The 22,912-nt window shown below is 48.3% G+C and overlaps 1 protein-coding gene across 2 annotated transcripts in view; it reads left to right on the top strand.

Annotated features, from left to right (window-relative positions):
- Positions 1–240: 240 nt before the first annotated feature.
- Positions 241–22,912, top strand: part of ENTPD4 (ectonucleoside triphosphate diphosphohydrolase 4) — a 38,636-nt gene continuing 15,964 nt past the window's right edge. For both annotated transcript variants that reach the window (XM_055144377.1, XM_055144376.1), the window contains exons 1-6: positions 241–430; positions 11,671–11,761; positions 12,359–12,556; positions 13,343–13,548; positions 19,322–19,472; positions 20,348–20,451. In XM_055144377.1, the coding sequence (XP_055000352.1) occupies positions 11,754–11,761; positions 12,359–12,556; positions 13,343–13,548; positions 19,322–19,472; positions 20,348–20,451 (667 nt within the window). In that variant the 5' untranslated portion in view covers positions 241–430; positions 11,671–11,753. The remainder of the gene's footprint in view (positions 431–11,670; positions 11,762–12,358; positions 12,557–13,342; positions 13,549–19,321; positions 19,473–20,347; positions 20,452–22,912) is intronic.

The following is a 22,912-nucleotide window of genomic DNA, read 5'->3' as shown; positions in this document are numbered from 1 at the left end:
TCCCGGCCCGGCCCGCCTCCGCCTTTTAGTCCCGGGCCCCTAGCCGCTCCAAACCCGCTCACTCCTGCCCTACAGACACTGCCCCGGACCGCCCGACCCCACCCCGGCCCGGTATCGCCTTCTCAGACCCCTCCCCAGCCTGCCCCGCCCCGCCCCGCCCCCACCCACTCCCGCCCCTCAAGCCCCGCCCCTGGCCCTCAGGCCCCGCCCCTCCGCCCGGCCCCGCCCCGGCGTGCGCGCTCCCTGCGCAGGCGGTGACGCGGCTCCCGCTGGGTCGCGGCGGCGCGGCTCCCGGGAAGGAGCGGAGCCCGCAGGAATCCGCTCTCACGCTCGGCCGCTGCCGCCGTGCGCGGTGGCCGGGATGCGCTCAGCTCGCGGCGTCTCGCGCGCAGGAGCCCGGGCCGCCGAATCGGGAGCTGCTGCAGAGCAGGTGAGGCCGTTGTTCCCGGGGAGGGCGGGCGACCGCAGCGACTGGCCGGACCTGGCACGGTGGGAACGTGGCGCGCAGCGGGACGGCGAGGGCCGCGCCCGGGCCCCCTGTGCCCCCCGAGGGGTCCTCCCGCGCCGGCCCGTGTCCTCCCCTGCGCCCGGACGCCCTCGCTGCCCCGGCCGCGCGGCCACATCCGGGCCCGCGGCTCCAGCCCCCGTGACCCGGGGTGGCAGGTGCTTGTCCCCGGCGTCTGGCCGGAGGATCCCGCTGTCGCCAGACCCGGCTCGGGTGGCCACGCTGCAGTTGCCCTCCCGGTCGCGGAGCGTGGGCGGCTTGTGTCCCCCACCGTTCCGTTCGGGTGGCAGGGATGTCCCCACCGAGGACCCGGCGTGTCCCCCTGCAGCCTTCTCAGGACGTTGCCGCGGACCGACCGCTTCGGTTTTACGGGAATTATTACTTCCACGTTTTGGATTTCTCCTTGAAGTAAATAATAATAATAATAATAATAATAATAATAATAATAATAATAATAATAATAATAATAATAATAATAAATGAGCTATTTGCGTGGTAAAGTGATGTTTCTCAAACTCAAGCACTGCGTGGACCCCTTTTAAAGGAACAGCTCGCTCGTGTCCCAGCACCTGCAGCGGTCCTCACCCCAATCAGATGAATAGGGCTGCAGAGCAATTTTTCAGGGCTCCTTTATCACCCGACGGGAATGAAGAGAGACGTTTTATAACTCAGAAGCTCCCGGGCTAGAAGGTAAACTAGAGATGCGAAAGAATTCTAAATGAGAGACGCACATCTCCAGTTTATCCTCACATTCCCGCCTGTACTGTGTTCTGTTTTGTGTAATGAAAATACTTAATTGTTCAACCTTTGAGAGGTCCAAAAGAATTCTGTTTCTCATTACCTTTAATGTGATGCTACATTTGTCTTTGTATCCGATTTACTAACTTTATGAGCAGAATTATGAAATGCAGTTCTTATATCTGTAAATAGCTTAGCCATTTCTGCACTGGCTTTTGCATTTGTCACGTGTACTGTTGCATGTTAATCTGTGCTTCAGATTGGCCTGTCCCCATTAGGAATGCACCACTCCAGCACTTGTTAATAGAGTCTAGAAAGAAGAAACAACCTGAAAATTCATCAAGGACTTGCTTATTTTAAACAGCGTGAATTGAGAAGACTCAGAATTAAGTTTAAAATGTTAGAACGTAGGGACCGGAGAGATAGTAGAGCTGGTAGGGCATTCGCCTTACATGCTGCTGGCCAGGGTTCGATCCCCACCATCCCATATGGTTCCCTGAGCACCACCAGGAGTGATTCTTGAGAGCCACTGTGTGTATTCCACCCCGAAAAAACAAACAAAAAACCCAAAAAACATTAGAAAGTATAACAGCTTCTATTTTCACAAAGAAAATCATTGAGTTGTACCTTGAAAATAGTGTCATATTGAGAACAAGAAGTATTAGAAGGAAGTGACTTCAGTGAATGCGAAAGGCAAAAATGGAAAAAAAAAAAAAACAAACACAACATTGATGGGTGAGAGCAGAGACCCAGCTTGATAGAGCAGAGAATTCTCTGGGCAGAGCAGAGAGCAGGTTGGGGAGATAAGATGGAACCCATGAGAGGAAAGTAGAGGTTTTTTGGTTTGTTTGTTTTTCAGATTTTTTGGGAATCCCACCCAACAATACTCAGGGGTGATTTGTGTCTCTGCACTCATGAATTACTCCTGATGGTGCTTGGGGAATCTTATAGGAAGCCAGAGATCAAATCTGGGTCAGGCGCATGCAAGGCAAGCACCTTACCTGCTGTGCTTGCTAGTTTTATGGAAGTTTCCAGAGTGGTGTTAAGTGTTCACAGTGAGGGCTTGAGGTGGTCGGTCCACTAAGAGATCTATGTTCAGGACCAAGAGATCTGTTACCGGGAAGTGATGCCTGCATGCTCATTTTATGTTTTTTTTGTTTTTTTGTTTTGTTTTGTTTTGTTTTTTGGGTCACACCCAGCAATGCCAGGTTACTCCTGGCTCTCTACTCAGGAATTACTCCTGGCAGTGCTTGGGGGACCATATGGGATGCCAGGGAGGGATCGAACCCTGGTTGGCCGCGTGCTAAGCAAACACCCTACCTGCTGTACTATTACTCCAGCACCCTGTGTGTTCATATTACATGCATGAAACATTTGGGGAAGAAATGGCAGCACCCAATGACAGTACAGAATGTCAGCACAGAAGAAGCAAGAACCAAAGTATAGAACCCAGGGGGGCCCAGTCATTGGTGACACCCCCCTTAGACCCGGAGAATCTGGCACTGTTCATTGGTGGTGGGAGTCGCCTTAGATGTACTGAGTTGGCAGGAACAGTGTCTTTTGTCTCAGGATGGGGACTGGAATCGGAAAGTGAAGAGTTGCAGATTTAGGTGACTAACGGGTGGTAAAGGGAAAGAGACCTGAAAAGGGTCATTTAAGATGGAATGAGTGAAATGCAAACATAAAAGTTCATAAGTTTGTAACTGTACATCACAGTGATTCTCTAATAAAAATTATTTAAAAATAAAAAAAAATAAAAAGGAGTCAAGGGCCAGAAAAACAGCACGTCGGAGGTGGGAGCATGAGCTTTGCATGCAGGACACCCAGGCCCCATCCCTGGCACCACACAGTTCCCTGAGCAATTAAACAAGGCACTGCTGGGTGTGACCCGATCCCTCTACCCCAGCCTCCCAAGAAAGTTTGATTAGGAACAGGCCTTCAAAATAAAACCGACACTTTAAAAAATAAGTATATACGGTGCCAGAGAGATAGTACAGGAGTAAGGCGCTTGTCTTGCACACGGCTGACACCAGTTTGGTCCCCAGTGCCAGTTTGGATCCCCTGAGCACTGCTAGGAATGGCCCCTGAGCGCAGAGCCAGGAGTAAGCTGGAGCACAGCTGGGTGTGATCCAAAACCTCCACACATCAAAGTATATAAAATATACATACAGTTTCTTATTATGCATAGATGGCTTTTTTATTTGCATAATTGTAATTTTATCTAAGGGAATTAGTGTTAATTAAGTATATTATTAAAAACTGATATATAAATAAGGGGAGGAGATGGGGGTGGTGAGGAAAGGGTAGACGTGTTACTCTGATCATGGGAATGGCTAGAACTTGTGTGAGTACATTGAGGCGTATACATATATATATTAAGGCATAAAGCTGAAATCACCAAATTTATATAATAATGTAAGCCTGTGTAAATCAATACAATTATCTTAGAAATCACTGTCACTGTCATCCCGTTGCTCATAGATTTGTTTGAGCGGGCACCAGTAACATCTCTCATTGAGAGACTTATTGTTACTGTTTTTGGCATATCCAATACGCACGGGTAGCTTGCCAGGCTCTGCCGCGAGCTCGGGCTCGATACTCTCGGTAGCTTGCCGGGCTCTCCGAGAGGGGCGGAGGAATCGAACTCGGGTTGGCTGCGTGAAAGGCGAACGCCGAACCGCTGTGCTATCGCTCCAGCCATCTTAGAAATCATCATAAAAATATATTTAAGAGCATATAGGTCATCAAGGCAGTGACATGCATTCTTAAAACAAGGGATGGATCACTGATCCTTTCCCCACCGCTGAGTTCACTCGGACACTCGGCAGCATCTGTTTCAGTAGTGACACACCTTGGACAAACCGTGGCTTCTGTTCCAGACCATTGCAGTAAAGCAAACACGGCCACAGAATGAGTCACGATTTCTTTCTGTTTACCGAGTGCCCGTACGTGTGCAATGGCTCTTATGCCCGAAGCTGTTTTAGACATAAAATTAACGTGACAGACACAAGGTGAGCCTGCACTGTTGGAAACACAGCACCGGCGCTCATGCTTCCAGCAGGTGACCCTGCAGGTGAGGTCGCTTTCTCAAACACCTCCCTGTGGCCGGGAGAGGGAGTACCAGGGCATGGTCCCTCCTGAGCACAGAGCCAAGGATGACCGAGTCCTTCCCCAAGCAAACACAGCCAGAACCATGTGATCTCTGAAGCACAATACAGCAACGCACAATCACACCGTCTGCTTGTCTTTCCTACAGAGCCTGCCTGTGTGTGGTGGGGCTCTTTGGATTTTTCAGAACACTCGCATTTCTTAGATCCTTATTGCGTTGTTTTGCTTGGGGGGCCACCCCCAGCTGGGCTCAGGATTACTCTTGGCAGGGCTCTGGGAACCATATAGGGTGCCGGAGTTTGAACCCAGGTCGGTCGGATACAAGGCAAGGACCCTAGCCACTGTGCTATCCCTCCCACCCTCAGAGAATTCTTTTCTGAAGCATCATTTATGTCATCTTACCACGTCTTTCTAAGCTCTTTCCTTTCCCAATACTAATTTGTCTTGTTATTTTGTGAAAAACATATAACATCATGGAATATTCAAATGATTTGGTATTAAGAGCTTAGTGATAAATATAATCAGTGTATAGAAGGAATGTTTTCCTGGAACATTGATAAAAATACTGTAGGCATTGTTATTTAGATGGGCAGAGCCTGGGAAGCTACCCATGGCGTATTCAATATGCCAAAAACAGTAACGATAGGTGTCATTCCCCTGACCCTGAAAGAGCGTCCAATTGTTGGGAAAGACGAGTAAGGAGAGCTGCTAAAATCTCAGGGCTGGGAGGAATAGAGACGTTACTGGTGCCCACACGAGTAAATCGATGAACAATGGGATGACAGTGATTTTGTTTGAGTGGAATTAGAGAATTCTGTTTCTTGGTATCCCACACTTTTCTCCAGGGCAGTATTCTTCACTTGGCAGCTGCAATTGTTTCCCGGGTCTTCTTCAGCCCTCTCAGTCAGAGCCTCGCTGACAGCGGCGTTGGCATTTGTCGGGCTTCTCTCCGCTGACCACCAGTCAGCCTCGGAGCTGAATCATGAGCGCTACTTTGCGTCCCTGAGCTCTGGTGCCAGGCTTTGCAGCAGTGAGGACAGCTGGCCTTTATGTTTTAAGGTCAAATTACAGGGTCGTTCACTGCTGCTGGGTAATATTCAGCCATAGGCTTACCCTAAAAAGAAGCAACTACTTCTGCAAATTATAAATAATCCTGTTTTCTCACTTCCTTCAAACATAAGTTTCATCACTTACAAAAAGAGTTACCCTTTTTTTTTAAGTTCTTGCATACAACACACCACACACACACACACACACACACACACACACACACATTGACAGAGTCCCAAGACAAGCACCAGAGCACAGCTTTCTGAGTGTGCCATGACTATTCTGATCTTCCAGGATCTATTCTCTCTTCTCCTCTGCTTTCCAGTCTCACCTCCAGGAATCTTCCCGCTGATGCCCCTTCATCATGCTGGCCTCTGAACCTTAGAATTTAGCATTGCCTTTGTTATTCTTGTCATGGTTTCTTTGGCCTTGTGTATTTTCTCTGTCCCAAACTGCCAACAGTCTTGAAATTTGGCACCAGTTTCATTTATATTAGTTTTGGGGCTACACCCCGCGGTGCTCAGGGCTTACTCCTGGCTCTGCACTCAACGGCCACTCCTGATGGGCTCAGGGGACCGAATGGGATGCTGGAGATGGAACCCGGTTTGGCCGCATGCGAGGCAGACTTAATCAGCTGTACTATTTGCTCCAGCTTCTTACTCCTTCTGTGCACTACCACTCACTTCATTGCACTCATCACTGAATCGTTAATTCATTAACTCAGTCTTCCTCCAGGGACCTGGAGGTTAAGCTGTTCAGTTCCCAAAGCCCTGCCAGGAGTCATCCCTGAGTGCAGAGCCAGGAGAAAGCCCTGAGCCCCACTGGGTGTGACCCAGAAACCAAGGGGGGAAAAAGAAGGAGGAGGAGGAGGAGGAGGAGGAGGAGGAGGAGGAGGAGGAGCTTTCTTTTCTCTTGTATAATTATCTTGCTTTCTTAAATATTCAGACTGGAACTCCTTGTCAGAAGTGACCGCGGCTTCTGTCCTTCCCTGCTCTGCCCTCTCCCGCATTCCAGATTCTTTCGAGCTGGGTCCCTGTCTGCTTCAGCTCTCGGCCAGCCTGGAGACAGACAGTGATTGCTCATTCTCGTGCGCGAACGGCCCTAGTCAGTGGGGGAACAGCAGAGTAAGGAGTCGTGCCTGCCATTGAGGGCTCACCCTGCAGTGAGGAAGGTGACCCCGAGGGAATTCTCGAAGCTGGACTCCTTCTGTGAGGAGCAGAGTCAAAAGGGCGCCTCAGAGGATGATCCTTCCTGACCTGTCATGTGGAACACGGAGATGCCAGCTGAGAGCGAGAGAGGGAGGAGAGATGGGAGGGAAGGAAGGAGGGAGGGAGAGAGAGAGAGAGAGAGAGAAAGAGAGAGAGAGAGAGAGAGAGAGAGAGAGAGAGAGAGGGAGGGGGGGAGGGAGGGAGGGAGAGAGGATGGAGGGAGGGCAGAGAGATGCCAGCTGAGAGCGAGAAAGGGAGGAGAGAAGGAATCAGAGAGAGGGAGAGGGAAGGTGGGAGGGAGAGAGATAGAGGATGGAGAGAGGATGGAGGGCAGAGCAGGACTGCACACGGGAGATTCGGGCCCTTTCGGAGGCCGCCGTGGTGTCGGCATCTGCCTGCACTGGGACTGATCACTGCCGGCTAGGGCCGAGCCTGTGTGTGACTATCGAGCAGTTGAAAAGTGCTCAGTGCAACCAAGGATCTGAAGTGTGGATCGTGAGTGCAGTAGGCACAGGTGGCAAGTGGCCACCATGGTGAAGGGTACAGCTCGATTTGCAGGGCTGTCTTGAAAGTGTCAGGACATTTTTCTTGAGGGAATGGTAGGGGAATGGCAGATGCCCAAAGGCAATAGAAATGAAGAATCTGAGAAGAATAATAGAAATGAAGAATATCAGTTGGAAGTTTGCCAACTTGGGGTGGGGGGGCAGGACGGGGAGGGGAACACTGCAACAGTGGAGGGGGCAAGTGGTCCCCCTGGAGGAGGAGAGAAGGTGTTATGAAACCAGATGAATAACGGAATCATAAACCACAGTGCCTAAAAGGGGAAAAAAAGGTGCTGCCAGAGAGGTGGGCTGCGGGGTGGGAGGGAAACGAGCCATTGGTGGAGGGAAGTGGACTTGGTGTTGGCAGCATTTTATGCATGGAGTATATTGGCATTGGAATATTATATGCCAGAAACTCAGTCATGATTACCTTTGTAAACCACGGTGCCTCCGGAACTAAGCAATCTAGTAAAAACAGAGATCAACAAATGGGACTACATTAAACTAAAAAGCTTCTGCACCGCAAGAGATACATTGACCAGAATCCAAAGACTATCCACAGAATGGGAAAGGATATTTACACAATACCCATCAGATAAGGGGTTGATATCAAGGGTATATAAAGCACTGGTTGAACTCTACAAGAAGAAAACATCCAACCCCATCAAAAAATGGGGCGAAGAAATGAACAGAAACTTTACCAAGGAAGAAATACGAATGGCCAAAAGGCACATGAAAAAGTGCTCTGCATCACTAATCATCAGAGAGATGCAGATCAAAACAACCATGAGATACCACCTCACACCACAGAGACTAGCACACATCCAAAAGAACAAAAGCAACCGCTGTTGGAGAGGATGTGGGGAGAAAGGGACCCTTCTTCACTGCTGGTGGGAATGCCGACTGGTTCAGCCCTTCTGGAAAACAATTTGGACGATTCTCAAAAAATTAGATATTGAATTCCCATTTGACCCAGCAATACCACTGCTGGGAATATATCCCAGAGAGGCAAAAAAGTACAATCGAAACAACATCTGCACATGTATGTTCATCGCAGCACTGTTTACAATAGCCAGAATCTGGAAAAAACCCGAATGCCCCAGAACGGATGACTGGTTGAGGAAACTTTGGTACATCTATACAATGGAATACTATGCAGCTGTTAGAAAAAAGGAGGTCAAGAATTTTGTAGTTAAGTGGATGGGCATGAAAAGTTTCATGCTGAGTGAAATGAGTCAGAAAGAGAGAGACAGACATAGAAAGATTGCACTCATCTATGGTATATAGAATAACAGAGTGGGAGACTATCACCCAAGAACTGTAGAAATAAGTACCAGGAGGTTGACTCCATGGCTTCGAGGCTGGCCTCACGTTCCGGGGAAAGGTCAACTCAGAGAAGCGATCACCAACTACATTGTAGTCGAAGGCCATGTGGGGGAAGGGAGTTGCGGGCTGAATGAGGGCTGGAGACTGAGCACAGCGGCCACTCAACACCTTTATTGCAAACCACAACAGCTAATTAGAGAGAGAAAACAGAAGGGAATGCCTTGCCACAGTGGCAGGGTGGGGTGGGGGGGAGATGGGATTGGGGAGGGTGGGAGGGATGCTGGGTTTACGGGTGGTGGAGAATGGGCACTGGTGAAGGGATGGGTTCCCGAACTTTGTATGAGGGAAGTATAAGCACAAAAGTGTATAAATCTGTAACTGTACCCTCACGGTGATTCTCTAATTAAAAATAAATAAAATTAAAAAAAAAAAAACCACGGTGCCTCAAAAATAAATTTTATATATATATATGCACTGTAGTACTGTCCCATTGTTCATCGATTTGCTCTAATGGGCACCAGTAACATTTCCATTGTGAGACTTGTTACTGTTTTTGGCATATCAAATACGCCACGGGGAGCTTGCCAGGCTCTGCCGTGCGGGCGGGATACTCTCCGTAGTTTGCCAAGTTCTCCGAGAGGGATGGAGGAATTGAACCCGGGTCGGCCGCATGCAAGGCAAATACCCTACCCGCTGTGCTATTGCTCCAGTCCATATATAATATTTAAAAACTAAACAAAAAATGGTAACAGGATCTGGACATGAGGATGTCTTGAATATGCTGCAGGAATCAGCCTCAGGGTGCTGTAGAGGCTCTGGGCTGAGTCTGTACTAGGACACGAGATTCGGCTGCTCTTCTGACAGACCAGGCGGACACATGTGATAGTGATAGGCAAGGCATAGATTAGAGTGGCTGGGGATGTGTACCTGATCCTGCATCCTGCATGACCTCCTGAGCACTGCCAGACAAGCACTGGTGGCCCCCCCCGCGCCCCCCCAGCACAACAGTTAAAAAGCTTGTGGGGGAGAGGCTGGAGACAAATAAAGGTTAGAGAAACAGAATCTCAGAAACTGAATGTGGAAGATGAAGGGCCGGGAAGGTGGAGGCAACTCAGCTTTGAGCTTGGGACCCCAGGGGCGAGCAGGGTGGCAGGGAAGAGGGTGAGGGTGCGGGTGCAGTGTGAGTTCAGTGAGAACGTTTCCCATGGGCCTGTGCGGCTCTCAGATGGGGATACTGTTCGGGGGTTGCAGGCAGGCACGTGTGGCTCAGGAAAACCTGGGGTGCAGAAAGAAATGCTTGCGTTATCTGGCTGTCAAGGCAGGAAATGAGCTTGGCCAGGAAGAGGTGAGAGGAGAGTGGAGTGACAGGGAACGAGACTTGAAGGACCCTGAGGAGTCATTCAGGTGAGGAGCAGCAGGCCGGGGTAGGCAGCTGGCGGGCAGGACAGTCCAAACCAAGGCCAAGGCGGCCGTCTCAGCTCCTTCCGACCTGCAGTGGGAGACACCCTCTGCCTGTTTTCTTTGCAGTTTGAGGTCTGGAGCTGGCGAGATAGCTGTCCACCAAGTCCCGACTCAACGCCACGGAGAGGTTCTTGGAAACCTGTTTATGAAGCATAACATCAAAACAGCATAGTTTACAATTGTCATCATCATTACTGTCGTCACTGTCATCCCATTGCTCATCGATTTGCTCGAGCGGGAACCTGTGACGTCTCCATTGTGAGGCTTGCTGTTACTGTTTTTGGCATATCGAATACACCACGGGTAGCTTGCCAGGTTCTGCCGTGTGGGCGGGATACTCTCGGTAGCTTGCCGGGCTATCCGAGAGGGGCGGAGGAATCGAATCCGGGTCCGCCAAGTGCAAGGCAAACCATCTACCACTGTGCAATTGAGGTGAAAAGAACGTGAGTTCCTGCAACATGCTTCTAGTCATAAGAACTCATTGAAATTCAAAACAAAAATCCAGATGGCTCCTAATATTAAACAGTCACGGGCTGGAGAGGTACTCCTGGGTTCAGGCACTCGCCTTGCCAGTCACCGTCCCTCCATCCCAACCCCAGCACTACATGGTCTCCTGAGCGTTGCCAGGTGCAGCCCGGGAGGTACCTGACACTAATCCCAGGCCGTGGGGTTCGAGCAGCACTGTATCCTGGGCCTCTGCATTGAACTGCAGGCCTGGTTGGCTGAGAGTCGCCAGCCAGGAGGGGCCCCAGGATTCCTGAGCTGTGCTTGGAAGACAGCCGCTCCTATCCCAAATTAACTGGGTTGTTGGATTTTTTTTTTTGGGGGGGGAGGTGTGGGGAGGAACGAAGAGATAGCTCAACAGGCTGAATACCTAATATGGTAGGCCCAGGTTCGATCCCCAGTACTACGTGGTCCCCTAAGTACGCCCAGAAGGGAATAATCCCTAATCAGTGCCCAAAAAGCAAAATTAAAATAAGCATTGATTTGTATTCACTTATTTCTTGACCCATATGCTCCAGCCTGGAATTAGAGATGGCTGGGGCCTGTCCCGTACTGCTCTGTGCAAGTAGGACTCCCCCAACCCCACCCCACCTCAGGTCAAGAACCCCTACACACACACACACACACACACACACACACACAAACCCTTCACATTGGGACTGTTGAGATGCCAGTGAACCTCATCGCACAGCTCTGTGATGTTTTCTGGAGAAAGAGCCCCCAAAACGGGGCAGAATGCACAGTCTCTGCATAGATGCCCTGGGCAGGAATCCCTGTGATGTTTCTCGTATGTGATGAGCAGTGGTGATAACATGGAGGAACATGGTGTGTGGCATGCTACTTCCTACACCAAGGAGATCTGATCCTTGAAAGGACGCGTCAGACTCACATTGCTCATCTTTCCACCTCTCTGCTCCCACCTCAAAACCTTTTAGGGACATGTTAAATCATCTACGATCTGCTTGGTATTCTGATATTTTTAAGCCTTGGATCTGCCTTTCGGTTGAGAGCCTAATGAATACACCAAGGGGCTGTTCTCATCGCTTTTGGGGTTAAGCCGCTATCTGGGAGAATGAAATTAACTTAGATATTACAAATAGACCCACCTGCTGCAGCGCTGAGATGATGCGCCAGGTTTTGCCCAGTGGGACTTAAACAGGCGTTTGAAAGGGAGCATATGTGTTTTCGTGGACTGTGACATCTCTGATTTTTCTCGCTCCCGGGCCAGGAGGGCTGCCGAAGCCGGTCTCTGTAATGGTGCGTGAGGAACCCGCGAGGCCCAGGACGTTGCCTGACCGCTGAACCGGCACAATGGGGAGGTGAGTGTCGGGGCCTCGTGACTTGTCCAGTGAAACCTGGGTTCGGGGTGCCACGGGAACACAACTTGGGTGGCAAAGGTATGAAATCACACATGAAACGTGTTGGCAGTCGTGCCCTACTACTGCCCAGTTTGGGTTTTTCTTTTCTTCTGCATTCATGGGCACTCCTGCCACAGACTGAAAGGGTATCATGCCAGGTGAACCCTGCGAGAGTAAACGTGGTTTCCTGTGCAGGGCACGTGTGCAGAATTTTTTTTTTTTTTTTTTGGTTTTTGGGTCACAGGGGTCACTCCTGGCTCTGCACTCAGGAATTACCCCTGGCGCTGCTCAGGGGACCATATGGGATGCTGGGAATCGAACCCGGGTCGGCCACGTGCAAGGCAAACGCCCTACCCGCTGTGCTATCACTCCAGCCCCACGTGTGCAGTATTAAGTACAAGATTGTGTTCAATTGTGGAAGAGACTAGGGTACAGATCCTTATTAATGGGTCTCCCAAGCTGAATATTTTCTGAATTGACCGGCTTAGGGAAGGGGTCGGGGGGCCCTTGTTGGAACAGAGGGCCTGAAACTCTGTTTTTTGTTTGTCTTTATTTCAGGATCGGCATCTCCTGTCTTTTTCCTGCTTCCTGGCACTTTAGCATCTCTCCAGTGGGGTGTCCTCGGATTCTGAACATCAACTTGCGTCAGATCATTGTTCTTAGCATGGTGGCTGCTGCTGCTTCCCTTTTATACTTTTCTGTTGTCATAATCCGAAATAAGTATGGGCGGCTCTCAAGGGACAAGAAATTTCAAAGGTAAGAGAAAGGAACATTTCTTCTCTAAGTGCGATACCACGCTTGCCTCTTCTGGCTGGAAGCCTTTGGGGATTAGGTTGGATTTAAGGAGCCCACGGCTGCAGGAGCCAGGCTCTGAGCTGCAAGCACCCTGGCATGAAAAAGCATCCTGGCATGAAAAATTAGGCTCTGCAGCTGGTTCATCACTAACCACCACATCATAAGAGGCCCCGGAGTCATTATTCAAACATAAGCTTCTCGTGATACCTTTTAAGCTGATTGTGTTTTGGTTAATGTTCATCACTTGGCAACGGAGCTTTGCTTCTCAGAACTTGTCTGGACTTCTTGAAATGAATAACGAGTGCCTATCTGATTTAGATTATCTTTATCACGGATGCATATCTTCTTTTGACTCTTTAACCATGTGGCAGTTGTATATATGATCAAGTAGTATAATTCTGCAGCTTGGAAATCACTTGGTATTTACTTGTTGTATTGTCTCCGATATGTCTGGGATGACATACTATATGTAGCACTGTAGCACTGTCATCCCGTTGTTCATCGATTTGCTCGAGCGGGCACCAGTAACATCTCCATTGTGAGACTTGTTACTGTTTTTGGCATATCAAATCAGCCACGGGTTGCTTGCCAGGCTCTGCCATGCAGGCGGGATACTCTCGGTAGCTTGCTGGGCTCTCCGAGAGGGAGGAATCGAACCCGGGTCAGCTGCGTGCAAGGCAAACACCCTACCTGCTGTGCTATATGTAAGTAAGTGAAAAAAAAAAAGTGTGTGTTTTTCTAAACAAGGTACTTGGCACGAGTCACTGACATCGAAGCCACAGACATCAGTAACCCCAACATGAACTACGGGATCGTGGTGGACTGTGGGAGCAGTGGGTCTCGGATCTTCGTCTACTGCTGGCCAAGGCACAATGGCAATCCTCACGATCTCTTGGACATCAGACAGATGCGAGATAAGAACCGGAAGCCAGTGGTGATGAAAATAAAGCCTGGTATGTAAGGGCCACTGTGTGAGTGATCTCTCGGCTCTGCCCTTGCTTCTGTTATTGTTCAGACCTTTCTTTTTCTGTCCCTTCAGCCACCACCCTGATTCACAGCTTACTGCAGGACCTTGGGATGTTTCACTTTATCTTCCTTTTTCCTCTCCATCTTGCTTAAGTGGCCAGCATCTTTGTAGATGGTCCAGACCCGCATCTTTCTGGCTCCTGCGGCATTTATCAGAGCTCCTTGTTCAACACGTCTGCTCATATGTTGGCTAGTCAATATTCACTGTGGAAAATCTTTTCCTGATGAGTGGCCATTCGTCTCTGTCCTGATGGCAAGATATTTCCTACAACTCAAGGAAATCTATATTCTGATAGAGCAAATATAGTCACTAGAATTTAGTCACTAGAAATTTTGCTCCCAATTGAAGAGGAAAATTTAACGATAATAGCGACTGGAGCAATAGAACAGTGGGTAGGGCATTTGCCTTGCACGAGGCCAACCCAGGTTCGATTTCCAGTATCCCATATGGACCCCTGAGCACTGCCAGAAGTAATTCCTGAGTGCAGAGCCAGGAGTAACCCCTGAGTATCGCCGGGTGTGACCCAAAAAAACGGAAAAAAAAAGAAAAGAAAAAGAAAAGAAAACGATAACAGTTGAGAGAGGAAAAGGAGAAAGGGGTCTTTTTGGTGGTGGGATTGCAACTTCGGTGGTGTGGGTGGGGAGAATCATAAAGAGGTGTGAAACTACACCACTGAAATTCCAGGGTCAAGAGTGATAACATAGTACAGCGGGTAGGGCGCTCACCTCGCACACGGCTGACCCGGGTTCCATCCCCAGAACCTCATATGGTCTCCCAAGCCCGAGGAATAAGCCCTGAGCACAGCCAGGTGTGAACCAAGAAAACAAAAACAAAATAAAATAATTTCCATAATAGTATAAACCAGTAAAAAATGGATAAAAAGATACAAATCTTAAAAAATTTGGGGCTGGAGTGATAGCACAGCGGGTAGGGCGTTTGCCTCGCACGTGGCCGACCCGGGTTCGAATCCCAGCATCCCATATGGTCCCCTGAGCACCACCAGGGGTAATTCCTGAGTGCATGATCCAGGAATGACCCCTGTGCATTGCTGGGTGTGACCCAAAAAGCAAAAAAAAAAAAAAAAACTATACCCAAATATATTCTAGTCATTTAGTTTATTTAATAAGTGATCATGAAATTATAACTGATATCTTTATGTCCAGCTTTTAAAAGCTGGACATCTAAGTTAATGTGTTGTTATTTAATTTAAATCTGAGTTTTTCAACATTTATCTGCATTGACATTTCCATGGACAGGTAAGGAAAGTTTAGGAATACCTTGAAATGGACATTTTACATATTTTTTTTTTAACATTTTTGGGGTCCTGATTTGGGTTTTGGAACCATTCCCTGCGGTGCTCAAGGGGGAATCTCATGGTGCTGGGGATTGAACCTGGGCCTCCTGCATGCAAAGTCTGGGTTCAGGCCATCGAGCTCTCTCCGGCTCCTGATGATCTGTGTACAAGTGGACCAGATGTACATCGGACCTTCGTGGCTCCAAGGGATGCCTCGCATCACAACACCCAGAGTGGGATCCCCGGCCCTACAGCACCCACACCCCCACTAGCAGCACTGCCGGGCGCAGTCCTAGGGACCCCTGAGCCCCTGCAGTGCTGCCTGGGAGTACTGAAAAATTTAAAAGTGTGTGGCCAGAGAGAAAGAACGGTGGGTAGGCCACTTGCCTGGCACTCAGCCAACATCAATTCAATCCCAGGTACCACTTATAGTCCCCTCAGGCTCTTCTAGGAGTAATTCTTAAGCACAGAACCAGGAGTAAGCCCTGAGAACTTCAAGATATGGTCCCCTCCCCCTCCTGTAGCACTGTACTGTAGCACTGTCATCCTGTTGTTCATCGATTTGCTTAAGTGGGCACCAGTAAAATTTTCCATTGTGAGACTTGTTGTTACTGAGACTTGTTGAGACTTGTTGTTTTTGGCATATTGAATATGCCACGGGGAGCTTGCCAGGCTCTGCCGTGCGGGTGGGATACTCTCGGTAGCTTGCCGGGCTCTTCGAGAGGGACAGAGGAATCGAATCCGGGTCGGCCATGTGCAAGGCAAATGCCCTACCTGCTGTGCTATCACTCCAGTCCCCCTTTCCCCCAAGAAAGAAAAATTAAAAAAATATAAGTGAAAAGAATATTCAGTTTTAACACAATGAAATACTTGTCCTCAGAGAAAGGTTCTGACTCACCATAGAACTGAGAACATCTGAGTTCTACTGTTTCTGATTGAGTAATTCGGGGCCCACCTCATGTAATCTCAGAAGGCTGATTCTTCTTTTTCTTTATTTTGTTTTTATTTTCACTTTTGTTTAGTTTTGGGGTCACCCTATATTGTATTCAGAAGTTACTCCTGCTTTTGCACTCAGGAATAACTCCTAGTGGTGCTTGGGGGACCATATGAAGTGCCAGGGATCGAACCCAGGCTAGCTACTTGCAAGGCAAGCGCCCTTCCCACTGTTTTATCACTCCAGACCCTATTTTCTTACTGTTATTTGGGCAGTTGGGTACCAGCATATTGCTCAGAAAATTCAAAGGCTTTACTAATTTTTTAGTTTAAATGGAGGAAATTTAGTCCTAATTTCCTTACATAAGTATTCATTTGCTAAGAGTGTATTTTCATAAATGTATACTGTTTTTACTCTTAAGTCTTAGTGATTTTTACTTGAAAGTTTTTTATCTTTCCTAACCCTTGAATTTTTGTTTTTACCTAATAGAGAAGTATTTCCAGGTAAGGTAATACACATCCAGATAAAGTGATATTTATCAAATGAAAAATCTACCCAAAAACTAAAATCATGAAATTATATTAGTATTTGCATTTTATCTAGCTTCACATACCAGGTTCCACCAAAATCAAACTATTCTCATGGAATAAGCTGAAAACTTGAGTGCCTTGGAGCTGTTCTTAGAGAATGAAGAGAGCCCTATAACATCATCGCATAGTGTATACCAGAATCTCATTAAAACCAGACTGAACCAGCTGCTCTCTGATGCAATGCTACCTTTTGAAAACCAAATCAAGTTGTCTTTTTATAATTCTGAATAGCATTATAGCAAAGTTCTAAAAACTTCTTAATAGATTCTAACTGGTTTGGAATTGGGTGTCCCTTGGAATAGCATAGTATGTAGAATTTTAAAATGTGAATCAGTCGAGCCCCACGAGATAGTACAGCTGGTGGGGCATTTGCCTTGTACACAGCCAACCCAGGTTTGAACCCCGGCACCCCATAATGGTCCCTCAAGCTTGCCAGGAGTGATCCTTGAGCTCAGAGCCAGGAGTAAGACCTGAGCATGTCTTTTGTGTTCACCCCTCAAACAAAACAAAACAAAAAGATGTGAACCACCCAATTCCTTTGACAAAGTCCTTCACTTTCAGAGTCTGCAATTTCCTGATCTGAAAAATGAGGAATTTGTGGACTTGTAAAATCCCCCTCATCTTTAATACCAGGGGAATTCCATCAGATGGAAAATATCCGGGTGCTTATATGCTAACTTAAAAAAAAATATTTGCTGAGCACCTACTCTTTGTTAGGCCCTGTGTAATTTGGACAAGACACAGCTTGTAACCTGGAGAAACTTCCCGTTGTAATAGGACAGGCAGGTAAATGCATTACTTCCCTGTGGTAGGGTGGCACAGCTGGAGGTGGGCCTGAGCAGGGGGTGAGCGAGCTCATCTTCAGGGTCCCATCGGGGAGACGTGCCTGGAGGACGTGAGCCAGGCTGAGCCAGTGCTAAGGTGGGAAAGGAGTCAGAGGTAGAGAAAGGCTCTTCCCGGTGGCAGGGCAGGGAACCGAAGGCCTGCGTGATGCATTCTTGAAATTTCTTTCCATATAGCCGAGACCGAGTGGACAGAATGTGGAGAGAGGGACGGTGGGCGAGCACACAGGGACAGGCAGGTTATTCTAGAGTGGAGCGTAATCGGGCGGACAGTGAGGAGGCATAAAAAGGTAATTCAGGAAGGGCCATTCCGGGGAATGGCTGAGGGTTGCCGAGACCGGCAGGCAGGGCGTGCTGCACCCAGCAGGCAGAGGGGATTGTGTGCCGGTGAGCTGAGGAGAAGCGGAAGACTGTGAAGATAGACGCAGTTGGGGTGGGAGGGCAGTGAGCCCCGGGGTGGCCAGCAAAGGCAAGTAGATCTCACTGAGGTGGGTAACAAGAAGGGAGGCCAGGCCCTGGTAGAAACGGATCGAATTATTCTGCACAGACCGAGCTTGGGATACTGTGAGGACGGGCCCTGGGCCATGTCCAGTGGATGGTTATAGCTGATTAGCAGGTCGGGGAAGAGGGCCAGGCGGTGGGATTTGGAGGGGTGGGACAGCAGTCCCGGCTCGTGTGTGAGCTTGTAGGGGGAAATGTGGGAGCGGGTTCCCCAGGGCTGGGATGAGCTTGCGTGCAGCTGACCTCAGATGTCTGACACCTAGTAGATGCCCAGATAGGCCTGGAGTTTGGAGGTCTGGGAAGAAGAGAGAACAGGACTGGAGAGCTCATGGCCTCCTCATGTGTAGGAAGAGGGACTGACTCGGTAGCGTTAGCAGAGGGACTAGAAGAGGATGCTGAGTGGCTCACGCTGTCTCTGAGTGGACACCTAAAGAAGCACACACAGTGGGAGCTAAAATATCTGCGTTAGGGCCAGAGCAGTAGTACCATGGTAGAGCATTTGCCTTGCACACAGCCGTCCCGGGTTTGATCCCCGGCATCCCATATTAATGTCAGTGGGCCCCACGGGTGACTCAGTGTGAAGCGGGGAGGAGGAAGATGGTCACTTTCTCCTCATCCACCTCTGCGATCTGGGACCCAGGGCTACTGGGTTCTTGTCTCACCTCGCAGAAAAGAATTTCAGGAGTCGACAAGCAGTGAAGTAAATAGATTTTATTTGGAGGGTTTTTGAAGGTGTGGGGAGAGAGTGAGAGAGAGTGACGCACTCAAGAGAGAACGTGGGCTTCTCCAAGGGCAGAGGAGAGCCCCTACACACATCCCAGCATTAGACGTGAAAGCACGAAGGTACACATCTCAAGAGGGGAGATGCGGGCCAACACATGGGTGCAAGCAGTACATGGGTTCAGGCAGCATATGCACACCTTTCCTTTGTTCAAGATGGCTTTTATAGGCTCTTCTTGCCGTTGTCTTTTTTTTTTTCTTTTTGGGTCACACCCAGCGATACACAGGGGTCACTCCTGGCTCAATGCACTCAGGAATGACCCCTGGCGGTGCTCAGGGGACCATATGGGATGCTGGGATTCGAACCTGGGTCGGCCACATGCAAGGCAAACGCCCTACCCACTGTGCTATCACTCCAGCCCCCTCGCCGCCGTTGTCTTGATCCAGAACATTCTGGAGTCTTCTCTGACTCCAGAACATGGGCTGAATCACTAAAGTTAATCAGATTAAGGGAGAGATTGAGGGTTTAAGGAACTTGATGGAGAGGGGTCCAATCTCTTATCAGGTCTCTGCTTTCTGCAGGGTCGGCTTTTGCCATTGCCTTGGGAGGGGGCCTTCCCTATCCTGCCCACATCAGTCCCCTGAGAACCCCCAGGAGTTATTCCTGAGTGCAGAGCCAGGAGTAACCCCTGAGCATCGCCGCTGTGACCCGAAAAGCCAATAAATAAATAAATAGATAAAATCTTTTTAAAATAAATGAATATGTAAAATAAAAATAAAATATCTGTATCATGGGAGCATCGTGTTTCCTTCCCTAGGCATTTCAGAATTTGCTACCTCTCCGGAGAAAGTCAGCGACTACATTTCTCCGCTCTTGAACTTTGCTGCACAGCACGTGCCGAGGGCCAAGCACAAGGAGACCCCACTGTACATCCTCTGCACCGCCGGGATGAGAATCCTTCCCGAAAGGTGACCCTCGCCAGAGCCCCCCAAACCCATTCTAATGTGTTTGCTGATGACTCCGAATGCTGAACAAACAAAGTCATCTTTTTTGTTTGTTTGTTTGTGGGTTTTTGTTTTGTCTTGTTTTGTTTTGTTTTTTGGGTCACACTCAGCAATGCTCAGGAGTTACTCCTGGCTCTGCACTCAGGAATTACTCCTGGCGGTGCTCAGGGGACCATATGGGATGCTTGGAATCAAACCCGGGTTGGCCACGTGCAAGGCAAATACTCTACCCGCTGTGCTATCGCTCCAGCCCCAAAAGTCATCTTTTTAAAAAAAGAGCACTGCAGCACTATAGCACTGTTGTCCTGTTGTTCATCAATTTGCTCGAGCGGACACCAGTAACGTCTCCATTGTGAGACTTGTTGTTACTGTTTTTGGCGTATCAAATATGCCACGGGTAGCTTGTCAGCTTGTTGGGCTCTGCTGTGGGGCGGGATACTCTCAGTAGCTTGCCAGGCTCTCCAGGAGGGATGTAGGAATTGAACCTGAGTCAGCCAGTCAGCCACGTGCAAGGCAAATGCCCTACCCGCTGTGCTGTCGCTCCCATCTTGCTTCGTCAGCACATATACTAAAATTGGAATGATACAGAGAAGATTTAAAAAAAAAAAAGTCTTCTGTTCTATTAGGCTAAGGAATGCTTGTGACTTTCTATCTCAGGATCACATAATTCACACAACTGAAAGTTTCTTTTAAAATAGCTTGTCTTGAAGGAGTTGCATTAGCTTTAAAATGGTTGGTTTCAGATAGGAGGCACTGTAGTCATCTCTGTTTTTTGCCTTTCAAAAACAGAGAATGTCCAGAGACACTTATTGATATGCAAATGTCTGGTTGTCTTGCAGTCAGCAGAAAGCCATCCTTGAGGACCTCCTGACTGACATCCCCCTGCACTTTGACTTCCTCTTTTCGGACTCTCATGCAGAAGTAATTTCAGGGAAACAAGAAGGTTAGTGAAATCCAAGCAGATATTCCTTTATATCCTCACCGGTTTGCATTTTGCATTGTTGAGTCCTCTTAACATTGTAAAATCTGGTCAACCATAGCCTTGAAATGTAACTTTTCAGTGGTGAGATTAATATCTTATCTGTTCCATCTTTAGTATTCAAACATGAAGCCATTAAGAAACAGTTTGCTATTAGAAAACATATTGTCAATTCATTTTGATAGAATCTGTGTCCTAAGAGATGCAGCTTTCTAGAATTGTGGTAATTACTGAGCTATTAGGGTTTTCTATTTGCTAGAAAGGGAGAATTCTTCTTGACTTTGATACATTAAGAAGATATTAACTCTGCAGTCAGAGAGAAAGTGCAGGGTTTAAGGTGCTTGCCTTGATGTGACTGACTTCAGTTTAATCCCTGGAACTGCATATTGTCCCAAGCACTGCCAGGAGTGATCCCTGAGCACAGAGCCATGAGTAACCCCTGAACCCCACTGAGTGTGGCCCAAAGAACACACAAAAACCAAAATACTAGCTCTCTCTAAGTGATTCTACATGAGAAAAGGAAATGGCAAGCCAGTGAAACTATTTGGGGAATAGCTTGCTATAAATGGGAACCAAAAGCATTTATTTCAAAATCCTTTCAGCAGGTCTGTCCTCTGTGAAAGGCACTATAGAGAATTGGGTAAGATTCAGTTTGCTAGTGAGTTGTTAAAAACTAGGGAAGACAAAGTCACCACCCGGTTAAAAAATTTGGCTCCAGCTATATCACCCTATTTAAAATTTTTCAATTCCTAGAGCACTCGACCACTGATGTACCAGGAATAGCACACCATATTGGTGGAATAGAAAGTAGAAAGCAACTGATCTTGTGATATCTATCTATCTATATACATATATCTATATATATAGAGAGAGAGATGTATTTTCACACAAGGCTCAACCTGTAACAACATGTTAGTAATCTCTTATACAAGGGCTTAATGACTTCAGGGTGAGATAAAACAATCTTCACACACTTTACTTCTTTTTGTTGTTGTTGTTCTTTTTTGGATCACACCCGGCAATGCACAGGGGTTACTCCTGGCTCATACACTCAAGAATTACTCCTGGCGGTGCTAGGGGGACCATATGGGATGCTGGGAATCGAACCGAGTCAGCCACACACAAGGCAAACGCTCTATCCGCTGTGCTATCGCTCCAGCCCCCAACACACTATTTCTAAGGAAACTTTTTTGACCATTTTTAGCAGATTATTCATAACAATCCATATAAAATAAATTATTTAGGGCCCGCTATTGGGGCAAGCTTTGGTGGCAGTTGGGAAAATTCAAAATAGTGGTGGTAGGAAGGTGTAATGGTGGTGGGATTGGTATTGGAATATTGAATGCAATAAATTATTGTGAACAACTTTATAAAAATAAAATTAAATTAAAACACAAAAAAGATATGCAAACAGTACCAAAAAAAAAAACAATCTAGGGATAACTCTATCACTGTATCACTGTCATCCCGTTGTTCATCGATTTATTTGAGCGGGCACCAGTAACGTCTCTATTACACCGAGCCCTGAGATTTTAGCAGCCTCTCTCTTTACTCGTCTTTCCCAGCGATTGGAGGCTCTTTCAGGGTCGGGGAATGAGACCTATCATTGCTGTTTTTGGCATATCGAATATACCACGGGTAGCTTGCCAGGCTCTGCTGTGCAGGCAGGATACTCTCAGTAGCTTGCCAGGCTCTCTGAGAGGCATGTATATATATTTTACTGTATTTGAGATATGACTGCGCCATGGGGAGCTTGCGAGGCTAGGATAACTAAACTCATGATACTTATTTCTTTAGGGATAACTAAATAAATAAGCTAAACAAAATAAGTAGAATCAGTGGAATTAGGGAAGGGCCGAGGGGATGGCTCTGAGGTGTCAGTAGAGCACTAGGTTTGCCTTGCAAGCATGAGGCTGGCCCTGCGTCTAGCCCCTGTGGCTGCCCTCATGCTCCTAGGTAGGTTCTGGGGGGGCTCTGCTGTTTGGGGACACCCCTGCCCCCAGCCACAGCCAGCCCTGTCCCACCACAGCCGGTGTGAGCAACTCAGCTACAGGGCGCGGCCCCAGGGCCAGCAGCACCCCAGGCACCCGTGGGAGCGCGCGGGACTCCTGCTGAACCCTGCGGCCAGAATGAGAGCAAGCACTGCAGCTGAGCACGGCCCTGGAGCACAGTGTGAGCACCGCAGCTGAGCACGATGCTGGAAGCATAGTGTGAGCACTGTAGCTGAGCACAGCTCTGGGAGCACTGTATGAGCACTGCAGCTGAGCATAGCCCTGGGAGCACTGTGTGAGCACTGCAGCTGAGCACAGCCCTGGGAGCACAGTGCGAGCACCACAGCTGAGTGTGTGTGCATACACCTCACCCAACAAAGACAAAGTGAAAGGGATGGAAAGAGAAAAAATGAAAATTTATTAAAGCAAATGTT

Source organism: Sorex araneus, chromosome 7, assembly GCF_027595985.1.
Source record: "Sorex araneus isolate mSorAra2 chromosome 7, mSorAra2.pri, whole genome shotgun sequence".
In the NCBI taxonomy this organism is placed as follows: domain Eukaryota; kingdom Metazoa; phylum Chordata; class Mammalia; order Eulipotyphla; family Soricidae; genus Sorex; species Sorex araneus.
Note: the sequence above shows the minus strand (reverse complement) of the source record. Positions and strands in the feature narration are given on the sequence as shown.